General features: G+C 41.2%; 1 protein-coding gene across 1 annotated transcript in view; it reads right to left on the bottom strand.

The window, feature by feature from the left end:
• LOC136874214 (CCAAT/enhancer-binding protein zeta) overlaps positions 1-20,265 on the bottom strand; it is a 129,956-nt gene that overhangs the window by 9,224 nt on the left and 100,467 nt on the right. The window contains exon 14 of the mRNA XM_067147859.2: positions 6,040-6,187. Within this exon, the coding sequence (XP_067003960.2) occupies positions 6,040-6,187 (148 nt within the window). The remainder of the gene's footprint in view (positions 1-6,039; positions 6,188-20,265) is intronic.

The following is a 20,265-nucleotide window of genomic DNA, read 5'->3' as shown; positions in this document are numbered from 1 at the left end:
TTCTGTCCCTTATCTTATCCTTTTATATTTTGTTCTAAACTAGTCTTGTATTATGGTATTAAGGTATGCTACAACCTTAGTCGTTAGTAGGTGATATCGTCCATATTCATGGGGACAGATTAATGTAAATTCCCCTTAGTTTCACTCAAATTGTAGCAAAGGTGTTAATCCCCAAGGTTGTAAACATTGTTTATTGTAACTTATTTTCTCCTCTTAGTAGGGGCATTTGCAGAGAATTTAAAGTACCAGTGTATTTGGGGAGAACTAGGTTTTCCTTGTTAATCTTGTGGGTGATTAAGCCTCAAGCTCGTAGTGTTATTTCTCATGAGGCATGCTAATTCGTCACTAATGGGTAAATGTGAGATAACTGTGAGTCATCCAATAATGACCAGGTGCTAGCCCAGTTTTAACATATCAAGAAACCCTCCAGAAGTGGTATATTGTAACACTATGTTTTATGTTATCAGGGCAGGTGCCCACTGTTATTGAGTGTCATATTAATAGGTTAAGGGTAGTAGAGCCCATGCCATATTAACATTATTCTGCAAGCTGTTGTTATAAAGCAACCTGTCTATTTACCGTAATTGTTTATTACAAGTTGTAAATGAAGTGATGAAAAGTGGTCCCGTTTTATGTAATAAAACTGTGAATTGGCATCTTCTTGTGCTTTTGTGTCCAACCCCATAGGCTCACTGCTTCTTTCTAAAACGCTGACGGGAATAACTGCCAGTACAATTTGTATGGCTGAAGTAAGTCTATGTTTGTTAGAAAAATCTGACTCCAGAATTTGAATCTTCCAGTATTTTAAAAAATACTACCAGATCTTCTACATGTGTGGCCACATACATTGCAGCCTTAAACCAGGAATACCATCTTGTACACACAGGCATAAGGAAAGACAGAATTGCATCCTCGTTCTGTGTTTTTATATTTTTCTCTTAGAAATGCAGTGTAGTTGTTTTTACGAATATTTAAAAAGGTATTCTTTGTCCATACACATGTTCAATTTGTCCAGCTCGTTTTCAAATATGCAGCCGACAACGTTGACTGTATGAGCCCAGCACTGGACATGACCTACAGTACTTCTTCAATAAGTCCTTGAAGAGTAGGTAAACATTCTGTCATATAGCGTACAGATCCGTAACTACTGCCACTACACACTCCCATTCAGTTTTATAGGAATTCAGAGTTTCTAACATAGCACTGGCGCAATTTTGACTATTGTCAGAATTTAGAACAACAGAGGCAGCCAGATGGGTGCTCATTTCAGCTGATGGTACAGATGGACGAAGTAGGATGAAATTGTTTCGGCATATAGCAGAAACATGTCCTTGCTTTTTAGCTCTTCCTTATTTGTTTCCCTCCTTCCTTTACCGATCATGGGAATGTATTTCTGACGGATCTGGTTTGTTTATGGTAAATCTCCTCTTCTGCGAACATATTAAGCTAAGTATGGATTCGGTAGGAGGATTGACTTCTTTACTGGTATGTTAGCTTTCACGAACACAGTAGTTGTGTCCAAAATAAACTCTTCTTTTGAATCCTTCACGTAATTAGTATTTGATAATGTGTTTTTCAATGTGAACACTCTAGGAACACTAACTTCAAGACGCAAAGGTTCTTCGAATTTTGAATCCTTCCCCAACTTACAATGCTCGACTAAAACATCTTTCCTGCGATAATCTAACCGACAAGCATAAGGAACTAAACCTGCTTAATGATATGATATTTAGCCAGCATTGCATAAACATCACATCAATCAGCATTGGTTATTCATGCTGCTGTATGCCGCATTTAAATGTGACACAAGGTCCTCTGTGGCATCTTCTCCTTCACTGCTTCTATCTTCATGACTGTCATGAGGTTGATATTGGATCATAGATACGTCTTCATCAATGAAGCCTGATGAAAACTGTCAACTCCTATTCACCCTTGAAGGCAATTTTCCCCTCCACCTTTGCATCTCGAGATTTCTTGAACAAGTTGCAGTTCATTGTTGTTTGATGTTTGCTGTACTGTAAATATAGTATTAAATGTTTTTTCAGATAATGTGAACACACCACAGCTCAACAGTTCCTATTACATACCTGCCAACCCTCCCGATTTACCCGGAAACTTTCCGTTTTTTAACTCGTCTTCCGATTTTCCGATTTATTTTTACTTCTTCCTATTTTTGACCGATATAACCTCCAGTACGGCCAATACTTCCCCCTAGGATAAATTCTTATGTGCTTGTGTAATTTACGAAACCTCATTTTGAAGCGTATTTATTTGATGCTTTATTTCGCGAGTGTTTCGTCCTTCGCCTTCGTGTATCCTGTTTCCAGCTCACCACAGCAGCGTGTGCGCTTTATACAGCTGGAGATTCGGGATGGCAATCGTCCTGCAAGCAAGAGAGACGAGTGTGCGCTAGCGACTCACGAAAAAATGAGTTTCTTATTGTGCTGTTCGCGCGTGTTGACATAGTTTCTGTTCGTAGGTTTCGTCGGAGTTGTAGGCCACGTGTTTTTTCTTGCGTTTCTATGCTTTCCCCCTCTGTCAAAGTCGTATGTTAATAATGTATGGGAGATATTGAATTGGTTTGTATGTGGTAGTTTCGCGAATTTAAGTGCATAATTTTAATAGGTTGAAATTTTTTAAGAGGGTTTTGTCGGTGCCAGTTTATGGTGTTTTCTCTTCTCTTTATGCCCAAAAAATATAACAAATGTCATCTCAAAGTTTTCAGAGATATCTATAAATTTCCGTTCATTTTACTGTCTGAAAAAGGAAACTACGGTATTTTCTCGCATAATTAACGCCCTTGAATAATTTACACATCCCAATCTTTTGGGGCCCAAAGTGGAGAAAAAGAAATGTTCCCGTATTTGACGCACCCACAACTATGAACATCCATCATTCAGCTCCGGATGCGTTTCCAAATAAAGATGTCAACTACGCAGATAGCAGCCTTCCTATTGCGAAAGCAGGCATTCCAAATACAGGGCAACGTGCTGTTATTAGCCGGCAGGAAATCCCACTGCACTAGTTCAGTGAGAGAATCAGACCCGAAGTAACTAGCGATGCTCTATTCCAGTCTGATACAAATATATTTTACGAGTGTTTCGGGTACGGGACATTCTGTGATCTCAAAATTGTTAGTCCACAGTATTCGAGTAATACTGCATCATACAAACTCGCGGTGATCAGTTACACCGAAACATACGGGATTAGGGCAGCGGGCAGCAAGTATTCAGTGTCCAAATGCAACGTGCGCTATCGCGGTAACAGAAGTGCACTTCAAGCGACCAACAAATCTCGCAAAGGATTTCGCGGACCAAAAAGCGGCAAGTTTCCGCAAGTAGATGATTATCTGCTTAAATATATGATTTTGTTACGCAAGCGTTGGATAAGCCGTTTCTCACGAAATGCTGTATTTTAAAGAATGAGAAATAGCCGCTGCACGTGGAATCAGTGTCTTGGATTTGAAGGTTAGCCGAGGCTTGATTAATTATGTGAAGAGAAATGGACTTCTCTTCGACGAAGAACAACATTATGCCAAGAAATGACGAATGATTTTTACCATTTTCATCGCTTTGTTATTGAGAAGCGTAAAGTGATTTCCCAAATAGGAACCGCAGATCAGACGCCAATCACTTTCCTTATGCCACTAAGTCGAACAGTCTGTAAGAAAGGAACCCATCGAGTGCACTACCGGAAGCGAAAAACAACGATGTAATGCAATGCTTGCTGTAACAGCTGATGTCAGAAAGCTTTGCACCTTACATTGTTCTAAAACGAAAAACAATGCCTAAACAAAAGCAAAATTTCCGCGAGTGATCCACGTTCTTATTCAAGAAAAAGGGTGGATGGACACGTCACTCGTACAGGATTGGATACGAACTGTTTGGGGTAATCGAGCAGGGTCCCTCCTTCGATGCCCGACCCTTCTCGTGTTGGTCAGTTTTCTTTTTTTTTTTCCGGTACCGGTATGTTATTGTTATGACATTACATGAATTGTACTTTTATTAGTTCATGTTTATTTCACTTCAGGTCGTATTGTCAGCTCGTAACGGGAAGAATTTTTTCCAGTGTCGGTACTTCAAACCAACGTGTCTAACTTATCGGATGTGCCCTTATTTGACTTTTCAGAAAAAATCTGATGCCGGAATTTTACGCCAAATGACGATAACCGCAAATGAGTGGAACTAGTTGTGTTTACATTTGATGTATCTTTTAAATGTAAATGAATTATAAATAATTTTTAAATACCTGAATTCCTTGAATAATTTATGCATCCGAAGTTTTCGCCTGTATTTTTCGTCAAAAAGGTGCGTTAATTACGTGAGAAAATACGGTATTATGCATTTTATTGCATGCGTCAGTGTGACATAATTATTATTAATCGTATGTATCATACATGAGAATGAATAGGTACATTTTCTTGTAACCATTTTTTTGTTTTATTAGTTTAAGATTTTAAATTTAATGGTCAATTTGTATTGTAACTGTAGATATATATGCCTTTTATCCTGACCTTTTTTCACCTAGACTGTGGTGGAATATATGCGATGAAATCCAAGAATTAAAAATCTTCCTATTTTTGGTTTCTAAAAGTTGGCAGGTATGCTATTACTGTACTGGGGTTGTACTGTGTTAATCACACCATGTAGGTGCTCTACTGCAAAGCTTTTCAGTCAAGTAAGAGAGTACACTCATATCAAGCAAGAAAGCAATGTGTTAAGGTAGTGTGCAATAAAATATTTACCATGCACACACCAAGTCTGATGCAATGTAGAAAAGGGGAATGATAGCTTTTGCAAGGTAAATAATTAAAAAGGTATAGTGAATGGCATTACGAGTTCAATGTGTAAGAAATAAACGTACACACGAAATGAGTGTCGCTCACATAGACTGTTACCGAACACAATTCGCTGCTAGTACTGCCTATTCCAGATATATATAGTTTACTGGAATAATTTAACTCAAATGGAATGTACAGAAGAGTGAGTAATGTGTGATGGTTCATTTAGTACATCTGGAAAGCAAAACATTTAAACTTCGTATACATACATATTGTTTACTTACTGATAACCAAAACAGCAAAGAGCTTGGTGGTGTAGCGAAGAATGGTCACAATTCCTGCCTTTCAGGTGTGATCATTCAGTCCACCATACCGTGGCACTATCTATGTTCTCCCTGCCTTCTGCAAGAGTCATTTTGTTCTCAGCCTTCTGACATCTTAGCAAAAATTTATCTCGTACTCTTCTCCCATACATTTTAAATGGGAAATTTACTGCTCCACCATGCCCAAACTAATGCATCAATCTCATTTACTTTTTCTTTGATTGGCACATCTAACACGTTTATTTCCATACCTCAACTATATTTTTTTGTTTGGCCATTTTCTTAAAATATATGTAAACATAAAATGTGATTTTTCATTTCTTAAATGGAATCAAAGTTGCACAGAACAAGATAAAAATCTACTATGAAAGCAATTCAGAAATTTGTTCATGGACTGCATAGCTCAACACTTCCTCAGTCTTTTAACTGTTTTACATATTTTCAAATAATGACGATAATTTTGTAATATGTCACTGTTAACACAGAATTTCATATGTACCATCACGCACAAGCTTTTTCTTAAAACGTTTCAGAGAATTTATAGAATTTTTACACAAAAAAATGATACAGTATAGTTGTTCTATGACTTAGGATGAAATTTACATCAATGAAGTAATAATAATGGTGTACGGCCTCCAGAGAGGCCTGGTGCGGGTCTTTTTCTCGTAGACGGCCTATTAGGTGACCTGCATGTCTGTGAAGATGAGGGCCCTACCTAGGATGATTTCTAATGCTGAATACGCCACACACACCCAGCCCCCGAGCCACTGGAGTTAACCAATTAAGGTTAAAATCCCCGGCCCGGCCGGGAATCGAACCCGGGACCCTCTGAACCTAAGGCCAGTACGCTGACCATACAGCCAACAAGTCGGACATCAATGAAATTAAGAACTATATCAAGTTTCAAAAAGTAAGAAATAAGTAATCTTTCTTTACCTGCTTTGTCTTTATTTGACATTGATGCTAAACCACCCAATTTGAGATTAGTGTCGCCAGCATCTTCAAGCATTTCCGCAAATTCATCAGCTGATGCAAATACACTGCGACTGAGACTTCCTTTCATAAAATCCTTTCTCTTCTTGCCCTAAAAGAGAGAACATTATTTTTAGATCTATTTATATAAGATACAAACATACTGTCCAGATGGTTGTTAACTTAAACCAGTAACAGCTCAATATACCATTAGGTAGCTTAAATACATAGGTTATTGTTAAAGAGAACAAGTCTAATGAAATATCATATTGTCAGCTTTCTTCTAAGATCTTATATTTATTTTACCAAACCTTATAGTAGAAACAAAAAAATATAAATTACAGAGACTTAAAATATTCTGTACAACAAATCAGTGTAATAGTCTCTCCTGGCCTATTTTACATGCTTAAAAATAAAATGTTATGCATTTACACTACATTTTAACTATAATAATCTCCTCCTACAACCTAATCCAAGGAGTTCATTCCTAATATACCCATAATTTCTTTATTATGAAAACCTTCTTGTCATTACTCCCACCTGTTTGTACCGGCAATCATTCTCGCCATTTTCTTGGGGGAGAACTGATTTCACCCATGTGCAACTCCTCTATAGTAATTTCTGCCAAAGTACTGAGCAATGTAAGGATTATTTGGTCTGCAAACGAACTTCATACAAATTACAACAGAACTGCTTTGTTAGACCCTGATTCAATTTGTTTCACTTTGCTATTTGTTACACTCTGCTACCATACTGGGAAAATATACAGCACTTAAGAACTTGTAATTATCCACCTTCTGCAAATTAGTATAATTTACTTGATTTTCAATCTAAAGTCTCCTCCACACAAAAATCACAATTATCTTGGTAATGCAGGTTTTCATATCATATTCCCTGCATATCAGACTGCAAGTTGTTTCCACAAAAATTTGGATCAAGGAAATTCCCAATTTATGCCTTTCCATGTAAACAATGAACAATAATGATGAAAGGTTAAACCTTCTATGACTCCTATAACTACTTTAGTATGAAACTGCCATTCCTGCTTGGCTACCATCATACCATCAAATCTCAGAGCAACTTAAAACACATTTGATTTTCTGATCCAGACAGCCCCTATGTGATCTTAATTACACAGGTGTTCTAGATCCTTTTCTCAATAACAGATAACACTTGATCAAACCCATGCATATTCTATTTTTTGCTATTTGCTTCATGTCGCACCGACACAGATAGGTCTTATGGTGACAATGGGATAGGAAAGGCCTAGGAAGTGGAAGGAAGTGGCCGTGGCCTTAATTAAGGTACAGCCCCGGCATTTGCCTGGTGTGAAAATGGGAAACCATGGAAAACCATCTTCACATGCATATTCTACGATGATGTTTATTCACCTGTCATACATGGTGGCACATGAAATACCATCACATTTGTCTTATGAATTACATATTTATTTTGGTTCAGATTAGTACAAAATGTAATCACAACAGCATGGGAGAAGAAACCACAAAATCAACAACAAAAATGGCAGTGTATTTATAGATTGTACAAAATGGTATCAATGACAGATCTAAAGCATCGTGATATTTCCCATCCACAAACTGCATCGTGGGATCATTAATGGCACAGGGTGTATTTATGGGAATAGCTCTGTTCTAATTTTGTTTACTGTGCTACTATTATTAGGCTATTACAGTGGAACCTCGATTATCCGTTCCCGGAAACTATGTTTTCCAGGATTATTAGTTTGGATTATGTGGTCCCGCAAGCATCCTAATTAAATCACGTTGTAAAAATCCTGCATTATCCGTTCCTCGAAGAAACGATTTCCTGGATCATCCGGCCAGTCCCATCAATGCTAAATACTCCATAAGGCATTTTTCAAGAAACAGTATCTCACGAAAGGACAGCTACAGCACACCTATGGATCTTGGTGTTAACATCCCGTCACTGCGATAATTAGAGCAAATACTGTAATGGAAAAGCGATCGACAGTGAATTTGCATAAGGGACTATCTTAGCATCGCATTTGGGTGGAATTATTTAGAGAATCCTCGGAAATCATAAAGCAGAGAGTGGCAGCAACTACTGGAAGGAGACAGAGCCTTTTCAACAGCTCTACTTGAAGGAACGAGACTAGTCAAATGTTCGTACAAGGATCGAGTCATAAGATATGGCAACTTTTTTTTTTTTCTCGCAAAGAGGAGACAACACGGAAATACTGCCTACAAACACTTTACGAAAACACGCAATGCAAGCAACAGCGGATGGTAGCGCTAGTTTTGCGTGATAGCTTGAAGTTGAGAAGCCTGGACACAGTACCGTGTCACCCCATGAGGGGTGACATATGATATTCAACGTGTTAATGGATTCAAGACGAGGCATGACGAAAATAATATAACAAGACTCCAGCTGAAGTAATAAAATATACAAAAGAGACAATGGAATTACAGCGATTTCCAAGATAAAAACAACAACAAATGTTTGAAAAAAAAAAACCTCATGGCACTATAGCCCTTGAAGGGCCTTGGCCTACCAAGCAACTGCTGCTCAGCCCGAAGGTCTGCAGAATACGAGGTGTCGTGTGGTCAGCACAACAAATCCTCTCGGCCGTTATTCTTGGCTTCCTAGACCGGGGCCACTATCTCACCATCAGATAGCTCCTCAATTCTAATCACGTAGGCTGAGTGGACCTCGAACCAGCCCTCAGGTCCAGGTAAAAATCCCTGACCTGGCCGGGAATCGAAACCGGGGCCTCCGGGTAAGAGGCAGGCATGCTACCCCTACACCATGGGACCGGTGTTTATAGATATGGTTCTTATAAAATGGTACCATTGAAAGCTCTGAAGGAGTAAGACAAGCTGCTCTACTAAGTGGTATATTCTAAGCTGTCAGTGGAGAGATGGAGTAGAATGACATTAGTAGACGAATAAGTCTGAGTGGTATTTTTAGAAGTAGGAAAGATTACAATATGAAGATAAATTTGGAATTCAAGGACAAATTGGGGCAAATATTCGTTTAGGAAGGGGAGTTCCATAGCCTCAACACGTTAACACACGCAGCCACTCCGCTAGGTAAAATTTTGCTCAAATACCCTCCTAAATAAAAATATCTATAATTAGGGTTCTGTTATCAAACAGCTCACCACATAACTGACATGTCGGAGGACAACAATCAGTGTCCTTAGTAATCCGATCATATTCGACACGGTCAGGAGAATACTATACCAAATACATCAAGATAGCGACCATCAATGTAGTGACACTAACAGGCAAAGTGGAAGAAATTGTAGATTTTATATGGTTGACAAAGATATAGCATTGCTGGGAATCAGTGAGATCAAGTGGAAAGGAAAAGGTGAGAGGAAACTAAGGAAAGGATACACCTTATACTATAGTGGAGGAAGAGAAGCCAAAAATGGCGTAGGACTCATAATTAGAAAAGACCTAATACCTAGAATTGGTGGAAAACATAAATGACAGGTTGATTAAGGTCAGACTGAGACTTGAAACTTGTAGTAGATATAATTCAAGGGTATGCTCCACAAACAGGAAATACAGATATGGATCTAGAAGAATACCTTGAATATCTGGAAGGCCATATACAGGACAAGCAAGTTGTGTGATAGGAGACATGAATGCCCATGTAGGTCAGGAAAGAAAAGGAGATGAAGAGATTATAGGTCCATTTGGAAATGGGAAGAGAAAGAAGGCTGGAGATATTTCGGTACTCTTTTGTAGAAGAAATGAGCCGATCATTGGTAACACATGGTTTCGAAAGAAAAACAGTCGGGAGATAACAAGATATACAGTAAAACCTTGATTATCTCTCCCTCGATTAACCATTCCAAGGATTATCCGTCGCCAAAAAAAAAAAAATCTCGATTTTTTAAAGCAATGTACAGTCGCTCCAAAACTGAATGAGCATACTCTTGATGTCAATAATAATAATAATAATAATAATAACAACAATAATAATGTTATTGGTTTTACGTCCCACTAACCACTTCGACGGTTTTTGGAGACGCCGAGGTGCCGAAATTTTGTCTCGCGGAAGTTCTTTTACGTGCCAGTAAATCTACCAACACAAGGCTGACATATCTGAGCACCTTCAAATACCAGCAGACTGAGCTACGATCGAACCTGCCAAGTTGGGGTCACAAGGCCATTGCTTCAACCATCTGAGCCACTCAGCCCAGCTCTTGATGTCAAGGTATCTTGATACAGTATTCCTGTTTTTTTTTTTTTTTTTTTTTTTTGCTAGTGGCTTTACGTCGCACTGACACAGATAGGTCTTATGGCGACGATGGGATAGGAAAGGGCTAGGAGTTGGAAGGAAGCAGCCGTGGCCTTAATTAAGGTACAGTCCCAGCATTTGCTTGGTGTGAAAATGGGAAACCACGGAAAACCATCTTCAGGGCTGCTGACAGTGGAATTCAAACCCACTATCTCCCGGATGCAAGCTCACAGCTGCGCGCTCCTAACTGCACAGCGATACAGTATGCTATTTTGGAGCAACTATACACTGACTCTCTGACTCCCGAGTCCACGATCACAACGTACAGTAACTACTGTACGTACACGCGCATAGACCGGCAATTGGCACTGGAGACATGACTTCATACATATTTTTCCTATGTAATTTTATGTTGTGTAAAATTATTTAACTTTTAATTGTTACAAAAGAAGAGGGATGCTATTCAAATTCAACAGTCACAAACTTAATTATGCATTCCATTGTTGACGAATAATGTACTGTAATGTGCCCTCTCCCAGCCCACGGAGCGTAGAGTATGGTATGCTGGTCATTTCTACTTCAGAATGATACCTACAACTTATTTGGTAGCGTGTAACATCTCCAAGTACTGTACGTAGATCTTTCATATCGTTCTCTGTCAAGGTTAAATACACTGACTGACAGAGCAAATGCAACACCAAGAAGGAGTGGTCAGAACTTTATGCCAATTGCAGGGTAGACTGACGTCACTGAGGTATGCTCATGATGTGAAATGCGCTGCTGTGCTGCGCACGTAGCGAACGATAAATGGGACACGGCGTTGGCGAATGGCCCACTTCATACAATGATTTCTCAGCCGACAGTCATTGTAGAACGTGTTGTCGTGTGCCAAAGGACACGTGTATAGCTAAGAATGCCAGGCCGCCGTCAACGGAGGCATTTCCAGCAGACAGACGACTTTACGAAGGGTATGGTGATCGGGCTGAGAAGGGCAGGTTGGTCGCTTCGTCAAATCGCAGCCGATACCCATAGGGATGTGTCCACGGTGCAGCGCCTGTGGCGAAGAGGGTTGGCGCAGGGACATGTGGCACGTGCGAGGGGTCCAGGCGCAGCCCGAGTGACGTCAGCACGCGAGGATCGGCGCATCCGCCGCCAAGCGGTGGCAGCCCCGCACGCCACGTCAACCGCCATTCTTCAGCATGTGCAAGACACCCTGGCTGTTCCAATATCGACCAGAACAATTTCCTGTCGATTGGTTGAAGGAGGCCTGCACTCCCGGCGTCCGCTCAGAAGACTACCATTGACTCCACAGCATAGACGTGCACGCCTGGCATGGTGCCGGGCTAGAGCGACTTGGACGAGGGAATGGCGGAACGTCGTGTTCTCCGATGAGTCACGCTTCTGTTCTGTCAGTGATAGTCACCGCAGAAGAGTGTGGCGTAGGCGTGGAGAAAGGTCAAATCCGGCAGTAACTGTGGAGCACCCTACCGCTAGACAACGCGGCATCATGGTTTGGGGCGCTATTGCGTATGATTCCACGTCACCTCTAGTGCGTATTCAAGGCACGTTAAATGCCCACCGCTACGTGCAGCATGTGCTGCGGCCGGTGGCACTCCCGTACCTTCAGGGGCTGCCCAATGCTCTGTTTCAGCAGGATAATGCTCGCCCACACACTGCTCACATCTCCCAACAGGCTCTACGAAGTGTACAGATGCTTCCGTGGCCAGCGTACTCTCCGAACACGTGTGGGATCTCATTGGACGCCGTTTGCAAACTCTGCCCCAGCCTCGTACGGACGACCAACTGTGGCAAATGGTTGACAGAGAATGGAGAACCATCCCTCAGGACACCATCCGCACTCTTATTGACTCTGTACCTCGACGTGTTTCTGCGTGCATCGCCGCTCGCGGTGGTCCTACATCCTACTGAGTCGATGCCGTGCGCATTGTGTAACCTGCATATCGGTTTGAAATAAACATCAATTATTCGTCCGTGCCGTCTCTGTTTTTCCCCAACTTTCATCCCTTTCGAACCACTCCTTCTTGGTGTTGCATTTGCTCTGTCAGTCAGTGTATTTTCACCACAGGCTACTGCATTATAAATATTTCACAATGCACAGGAATCGGAAACCAGCCTAGCGGTCCGCCATAGTCAACCTCCGCTATTAGTAGACACATGAGCTACTTTCTGTACTGTAGTGCAAAGTAAGGAAATGTGAGTCCGGCCCCACAATGTAGGGGGCAATGCATCCGCCTGTCACCCGGCGGCCCTGGGTTCGATTCCCAGCTGGGTCAGGGGTTTTTAGCTGGAAATGACTAATATCGCTGGCCTGGGGACTGGGTGTTTGTGTTGTCCTTAACATTCCTTTCCTCACATTCAACACACTACACTTCCTCCATTCCAATTATACGCAAGTTCATATCACATGGTGCAAGTAGAAGCAAAAGATCTCTATAGGTCAATGCCCGGAACAAATAGCATTAAAAAAAAAAAAAAGGAATGTGAGAGTGACTGTTTAAGTTGAACATTTACAGATACAAAATCAATCACTACTGATCTGCATTTAGGGCAGTTGGCCAGGTGGCAGATCCTCTATCTGTTGTTTTCACAGCCTTTTCTTAAATGATTGCAAAGAAATTGGAAATTTATTGAAAATCTCCCTTGGTAAGTTATTCCAATCCCTAACTCCCGTATTTTTCGTTCTAACAGTTGAGAAATGTTGAGATCGAAATCTGCAGTAAAAAGGTAACGTGTAGTTTTAACCATACAAAATAAAGTGAATTTAATCGAAAGGTTAAAGAAAGGTGAACTAGTCTCAAATTTAGCATCAGAATTTGGTGTGGGTGTGACAAGGGTGTGCGACCTAATGAAGAATAAAGACAAAGTGTTGCAGTTTGCGGTGAGTTCTGACAGTTTGCATGGACTCGCTAAAAGAAAAACAATGAAAGCATCATCTTTAAAAGAACTGGATGGTGCGTTATTCACGTGGTTTCAGCAAAAGAGAGGAGAAGGTGTAATTAGTGGTCCTATGATAACAAGGCAGGCACAAATTCTTCATGAAAAGATGGGGCTCTCAGGGTCCTCACCAGTGTCCAATGGTTGGCTACAGAGATTTAAGGACAGACATGGCATTCGAGAATTACACATCGAAGGAGAAAAACTAAGTGGTGACAGCAGTGCAGCAGAAAACTAGATACGAGTTTAAGCGCATAATTGAGAGACACAATTTCGTTCCAAGTCAAGTGTACAATGCCGATGAAACTAGACTTTATTGGAAGTGCTTACCCAGTAAAAGACTAGCAGCTGCTGAAGGAAATCAGCTCCTGGTCACAAATCTAGTAACGAGCGTGTTACCATCTTGTGCTGTGCAAATGCTAGTGGCGACCATGGATTAAAATTAGCTGTTGTTGGTAAAGCAAAAAATCTGCGTTCTTTCAAAGGAACAGTGATAAAATATTTCCTAGTAAATTATTACCATAACAAATCTGCATAGATGACACGCGATATTTTCAAGATTTGGTTCCATAATAAGTTTGTTCCGTGGGCTCGAGATTTCTTGGTGTCCAAAGGCTTGCCATTACAGGCCGTCCTTTTTCTTGATAATCACCCTCTCACCCTGCTGATACAGAGTTGAAATCAGAGGATGGAAACATTTTGTTTCCTATTTGCCACCTAATGTAATTTCATTAATTCAGCCGATGGACCAAGGCGTCATCGCAACCTTTAAGGCGCATTATAAGCAGGAATGGTTAGCCCTCTTACTTTCTGAAGAAACGTCGATGGTTGAGTTCAGGGAAAAAAACTCTCTTAAAGAAGCGCTTTATCTTGCCCAGAAATCATGGGATCTGATAACCACTCAGAACATCACTCGATCGCGGAGAAAATTGTATGTAGATGTCGAAGAGCTCGCCAACGATTTTCATGGGTTCACTGAAGATGAAAATGAGGGATTGATGATCAAAGATATCCTGAAGACTATTGAAAATAACATTAATTTTGGATGAAAGTAACACAGAGGACTGGCTTCATACTAACAATGTATTGCCTGGGCATCACATATTAACTGATGACGAAATAGTAAATAAAAGCGCGAACAAGAACTCGTCAGTCGGCTGCGAAGTGATGAGTAAAAGTGAGGAGGATGGGGAAGAAGAGTGCGTCACAACCAATCACGTACCGCTCCAGATCGCACTGGAGTCGGCTGACGCGTTAATGGAATTCTTGGAGCAGAGGACGATACAGACTTTTTAGACATTCTTGTAATTAGAAAGCTCAGAATGGACATAAAGAAGAAAAGTTGTAGAAGAGTGCAAAAAAAGTAACGGAATTTTTTAAAGCAGCTTAAATGACACCAGGTAAATTATTTATGGTCTGCTGGTAATTTGATTGATGCTTGTTGTTTAAAGGGGCCTAACATCTAGGTCATCGGCCCCTAATGAGACAAAATTAAATTTAAAATTAAAATATCCAAAATCCTCCACTGACCACAATACAAAACGCGAGGACAAAGAATGAATGGATGGATATGAATTTAAAACGATCAGTGGAACCGACCCAGAGTGCCTCACATGCACAGAAGCTGGCATAAAACAATAGTATTACTGACCAAGCGACTGCTTCTATAGCACGATACTGAATCGATGATGCTTGTAGTCGAAAGGAGTCCAAAATCCAAGTCATCGGCCCCTCATAATGGTACTTATCACTAGAAAAGTAGAACCATGGTATTTGTCATGTTGCGGTACTGGCACTAATCAAGAGTAGCGTAGACTCGCGGTATTCCACACATTATGGTACTACTCACAGGTAACACACATGTATTACAGTCCTACTGTGCTTCGCACATTGACAGGCAACGCAAACCTATGGTGTTCATCACCTAAGTGTACTAACCACAAGGACTCGTACTATCCCGTGGAGTTCCTCATATAGTGGGTACTAATCATAAGCAAGTCAGAACCATGGGTTCCGTCATCCCATGGTATCGCTCATATAGTCCTACTAATCACAGGTACTGTAAAAGCCGTCACGCTCTCATTTGCTACTAATCACAAATCTTTTTGGTATCTAAAATACGTGGGTGTATTCTTTGTCTGCGTCCCCCACCCACAGGAGGTTGTGTGTTTGGTCTGCGAGAGGTATTTTATTTCGCTCAAGTCCACCGGCAAGCCGGTTAGGAACCCCCCCCCCCCTATCCGCCAGCTGGGATGCACCATGTGGGAGTACCACCTCTCCCCCTGCTACGCCAGCGTAGTAGGTTCGTGGACTGGTAATTTAAGTGAATATTTAGAATGTATTGTCGTAGCTTTGACTACATTTTGGTTTTAAAGAAGGGTTTAATGCACTGCATTTTTTTAAGGTTATATGGTATGTATTTTATATACTGTAAAGTCCATTAAAATCAGTAGTATGGATTATCCGTTTTTAAAATTATTTTTATTATTAACCGTTCACCCCTTCCCGGGCATTAGAATGGATAATTGAGGTTTTACTGTAGTTGGGATAACAAAATCTAACTGTGATAGATTACATTTTGGTCGAGAAAGGTAACAGGAAAATGTCAGTAGATGTAATAGCCCTCCCAAGTGAATCTTTCAAAGGAAAAAAAAAAAAAAGGAGATCGCAGAGTTGTGATAGCTGAGTTAAAGATGGGAAAGATACAAGAGATGACTAAGATTAGGCAAAGAAAGCTAAGGATGTGGAAATTGCAGGAGAAAGAAATAAATGAGTTCCAGGACACACATTTAAACAAGTATACCTAAAGAAAACATCAGAAGGGTCGAAGAAGAATGGGCATACTTTAAAACAGTCATGGTGGAGTCTGCAGGATACAGTATATATAATTTCGTATGGCTATTTCTAGCCGGGTGCAACCCTTGTAAGGCAGAACCTCCGATGAGGGCGAGCGGCATCTGCCATGTGTAGGTAACTGCGTGTTATTGTGGTGGAGGATAGTGTTATGTGTGGTGTGTGAGTTGCAGCGATGTTGTGGACAGCACAAACACCCAGTCCCCGAGTCAAGGGTATTAACCATTTAAGATTAAAATCTGCGACCCGGCCGGGAATCAAACCCGGGGCCCTCTGAACCGAAGAAGACTGCGCTGACCATTCAGCCAAGGAGCCGGACAGTCTGCAGAAAAGACCTATGGAAGAGTATCAGGAAGGAAGAAAGATCAAGAAACACCCTGATGGAATGACAGGGTAAAAGATATACAGTAGTTAAAAGGAACAAACAAGCTTGGAAAAGATGGCTGAGAAACAGAACAACAGAATACAGGCACTGCAAGAAGGAGTGCACGAAGGTGGTTCAAGAAGAGAAAAAGAAATGCTGGCAACAATTCACTGATACTCTGCAAGAAGATACAACCGGAAGCAAAAAGATGATTCCAGTGGGTTAAAAAGAAGAGAAACCCACGTGGAGGTGCTAACTTCATTAAAATTGAAGAAGCAAGATATATTGCAAAGGTGGGGAAAATACTTTGAACAGCTTTACAACGTGCAAAATACCTCCGTACACGGAGAAATCGAAGAACCAGATTTAGTGCAGATGGAAGATAAGGAAAACGAGGTGTCCATGGTAGAGATTGAGTGGGCCACTAAAAGAATGAAACGAGGCAAGGCAGCTGGAATTGACGAGGTCACCATAGAAATGATAATAGCAGCAGGAGCAGTTGGTCTACAGTGGTTATATAGACTCTTCAGAGTGATATGGAGAGAAAAGAATGTTCCAAAAGAGTGGAAGAAAGAGGTCATTATACCAACTTTCAAGAAAGGAGACAGGAAGCAATGTGAAAATTACAGAGGAGTGACGCAGATACCTCATACAGTTATATCCTTGAAAGAATCTTCGATAAACAAATAAGAGACAGAGTAGAGGGAAAATTGCCAGAACTCCAGTATGGATTCAGAAGAGGCAGGCCCACATTTGATGCAACATTTACATTGCGTCAAATAATGGAAAGGTATTGGGAATATGGAAAGGACATGGAGGTAATGTTTCTAGATATTGAAAAGGCATATGACAGTGTCTCAAGGAGTTTGGTATTGAAAACATTGACAGAGGTACAGATTGGGAATGAAACAATGCAGGTGGTAATAGCGTTGTATCAACTGCAAAAGCTGTCCGACTCGTTGGCTGAATGGTCAGCGTACTGGCCTTCGTTTCAGAGGGTCCCGGGTTCGATTCCTGGCCGGGTCGGGGATTTTAACCTTCATTGGTTAATTCCAGTGGCTCGGGGCTGGGTGTTAGTGCTGTCCCCAACATCCCTGCAACTCACACACCACACATAACACTATCCTCCACCACAATAACACGCAGTTACCTACACATGGCAGATGCTGCCCACCCTCATCGGAGGGTCTGCCTTACAAGGGCTTCACCCGGCTAGAAATAGCCATACAAAATTATTATTAACTGCAAAAGCTGTGTTAGAACCAAAGTAGGTCAAACTGAATGGTTCAGAGTTGAGACAGGCTTAAGACAGGGAAGTGTATTGTCTCCCGTACTCTTCATTATCATCATAGATAGAATTCTACATAATATCAAGGAGAAGATGATAGGCGAGCAAGTAAAGTCTAAAGGGAAATAATACCCTTCGTACCCAGGACAGAGATGGGGAATGCTGAAGATAAATGGATGCTCTTTGCTGATGACATTGTAGTTTGGGGAGATAATGAAGAGAAGTGAAGAGAAGAGTTGATTTAGTACTGCGAAAAGCATGATGAGAGGTAACAGAAAATCCAGGGGAGTGATAAAAATAGGAAATGAACCTCTGAAGTAGTGGAACTGATTTAAGAATACAGCAGTCTGCAAGTTTCTACCAGTGTATGAGAGACATTGTATGGAACAAAGATGTGACAATGAAGTGCAAGACTTCTGTAATATCCTATCGTCACCATAAGACATATCTGTGTCGGTGCGACGTAAAACAAAATAGCAAAAAAAAAAAAAAAAAAAAAAAAAACTTCTGTAATATCATTTACTTGATATATTGTATTGAAAAAGTGGACCCTCTTGTCAATTTATTCTTATAAGGTTTTACACTCATCCTATTATAAACCTATAATGACCTATGCTTCAGCAGCCTGGACGTTGACTAAGCGGAACCAAAGTAAGATACAAGCAGCTGAAATGAGGTTCTTGAGGAGCATACAGGGAAAGACAAGACAAGATGGAATACGAAATGAGGAAATAACGAGAAGCGTGGGAGTGTGTAAACTTCAAGAAGAGATTGATTTAGCAAAACTAAAATGGTTTGGACACATGATGAGAATGCCAGGAGAGAGAATACCAAACAGAACTTTCATGGATACAGACTGAAAAGTGGCCTAGGGGAGACCTAGAATGAGATCGAAGAGCTCTGTTGTGGACTGTATTACAAATAGAGGAGTCGATAGCAATAAAGAACAAGAAGAGGAATGGTGGAAAGATCGAGTAAGGTGGAGGGCTTTGGTACACTACCCTACCCAGAGAGAATCTGGAAAGGGGAATGGATGAAGAAGAGAATAAATAAAATATACTGTGTTAGTCTTCCTCATAGATAAAACCCCTGTGGGTGGTTGCAGTAGAATATATCCACAGCATTCTCTGGCTGTCGTAAGACTAAAAGGGGGATCACGGGCTTTCAACTTGGGAACATAGGCCAACTTTGCCCTTAGATGAGTCTAGCATTACTTCCACTTACTTGTATCATTCCTTAAAATTATCTTTCTGATCCCCCTGGGTCAATTCTTGCTCTCTTCTGACCCCAGCGGTATTAGGTTTGTGAGACACAGGGAGTTTCATTTTCATGCCCTTCCTTACCTTTTTGCCGATAGCTTCATTCTTCAAAGTGTCGGACCTCTTCCTTTCTCCCTTCTGATCAGTGTTAATACAGGAGGGTTGCCTAGTTGTACTTCCTCTTAAAACAATAATCACAACCACCACCTCATAGATAAATGCTGCAACATTTAACAAACACTGTAACAAGTGTGGGTGGGGGAGGACTGGTGATTCCTGGGATCAAACAGAAACAAAAATGATCCTATGAACATATGTCCTATAATGTGCTGTTACTGAGTTGCAGAACCACATCAACAGACCACATTGGCCACATCACAAGAGATATTCAGTGTCCAAAAACAGCAGTCCCAACACTGACTAGCAAAGTCCCTCGAAGATACATGGGTCCTGTCAAATAGCTGCACTAGCATTATTAATACGGTGTACCAGGTCATTAATGTCATTACCCAGATTAATGCACACCACACGTTTTATGTGTCCCCACAGATAAAAGTCCAGTGGATTAAGATCAGGAGACTGGACAGGCCAATGTATTGGACCTTGATGCCCAATCCACCGTCGTGGTAAGGCGGTAACCAGAAACCATTGTACAGGCCAACTGAAGTGCATTGGAGCACTACCAAACATGAACCACACGGTGATCTCCTAGGGGCACATGTTCCACTAATACAAGCAGCATGTCCCTCAAGGAGGTCACATACACTGGTCCATTCAGTCATTGGGGTAGCATGGATTGGACGATCAGCTGACCATGGATAATATCACATCACACACTGCGTCCTAAGCAACTGCTGATGATTAGCGACAACTGTAGCATGGGGATTTGCAATGACACAGATAGGTCTTATGGCAATGATAGGATAGGAAAGGCCTAGGAGTTGGAAGGAAGTAGCCGTGTCCTTAATTAAGGTACAGCCCCAGCATTTGCCTGGTGTGAAAGTGGGAAACCACGGAAAACCATCTTCAGGGCTGCTGACAGTGGAATTCGAACCCACTATCACCTGAATGCAAGCTCACAGCCGCACGCCCCTAACCGCACGGCCAACTCACCCGGTAAGAGAATGAGTGTGTGAGTGTGTGTGAGAGAGAGAGAGAGAGAGAGAGAGAGAGAGAGAGAGAGAAAGATATGCAAGAAGCCATCTGTTCCAAATGGGGTCTTGTTAGTGAAAAAAAAT

This window comes from Anabrus simplex, chromosome 1, assembly GCF_040414725.1.
Source record: "Anabrus simplex isolate iqAnaSimp1 chromosome 1, ASM4041472v1, whole genome shotgun sequence".
Taxonomy (NCBI): Eukaryota; Metazoa; Arthropoda; class Insecta; order Orthoptera; family Tettigoniidae; genus Anabrus; species Anabrus simplex.
This window is presented reverse-complemented; position numbering and strand designations above follow the sequence as displayed.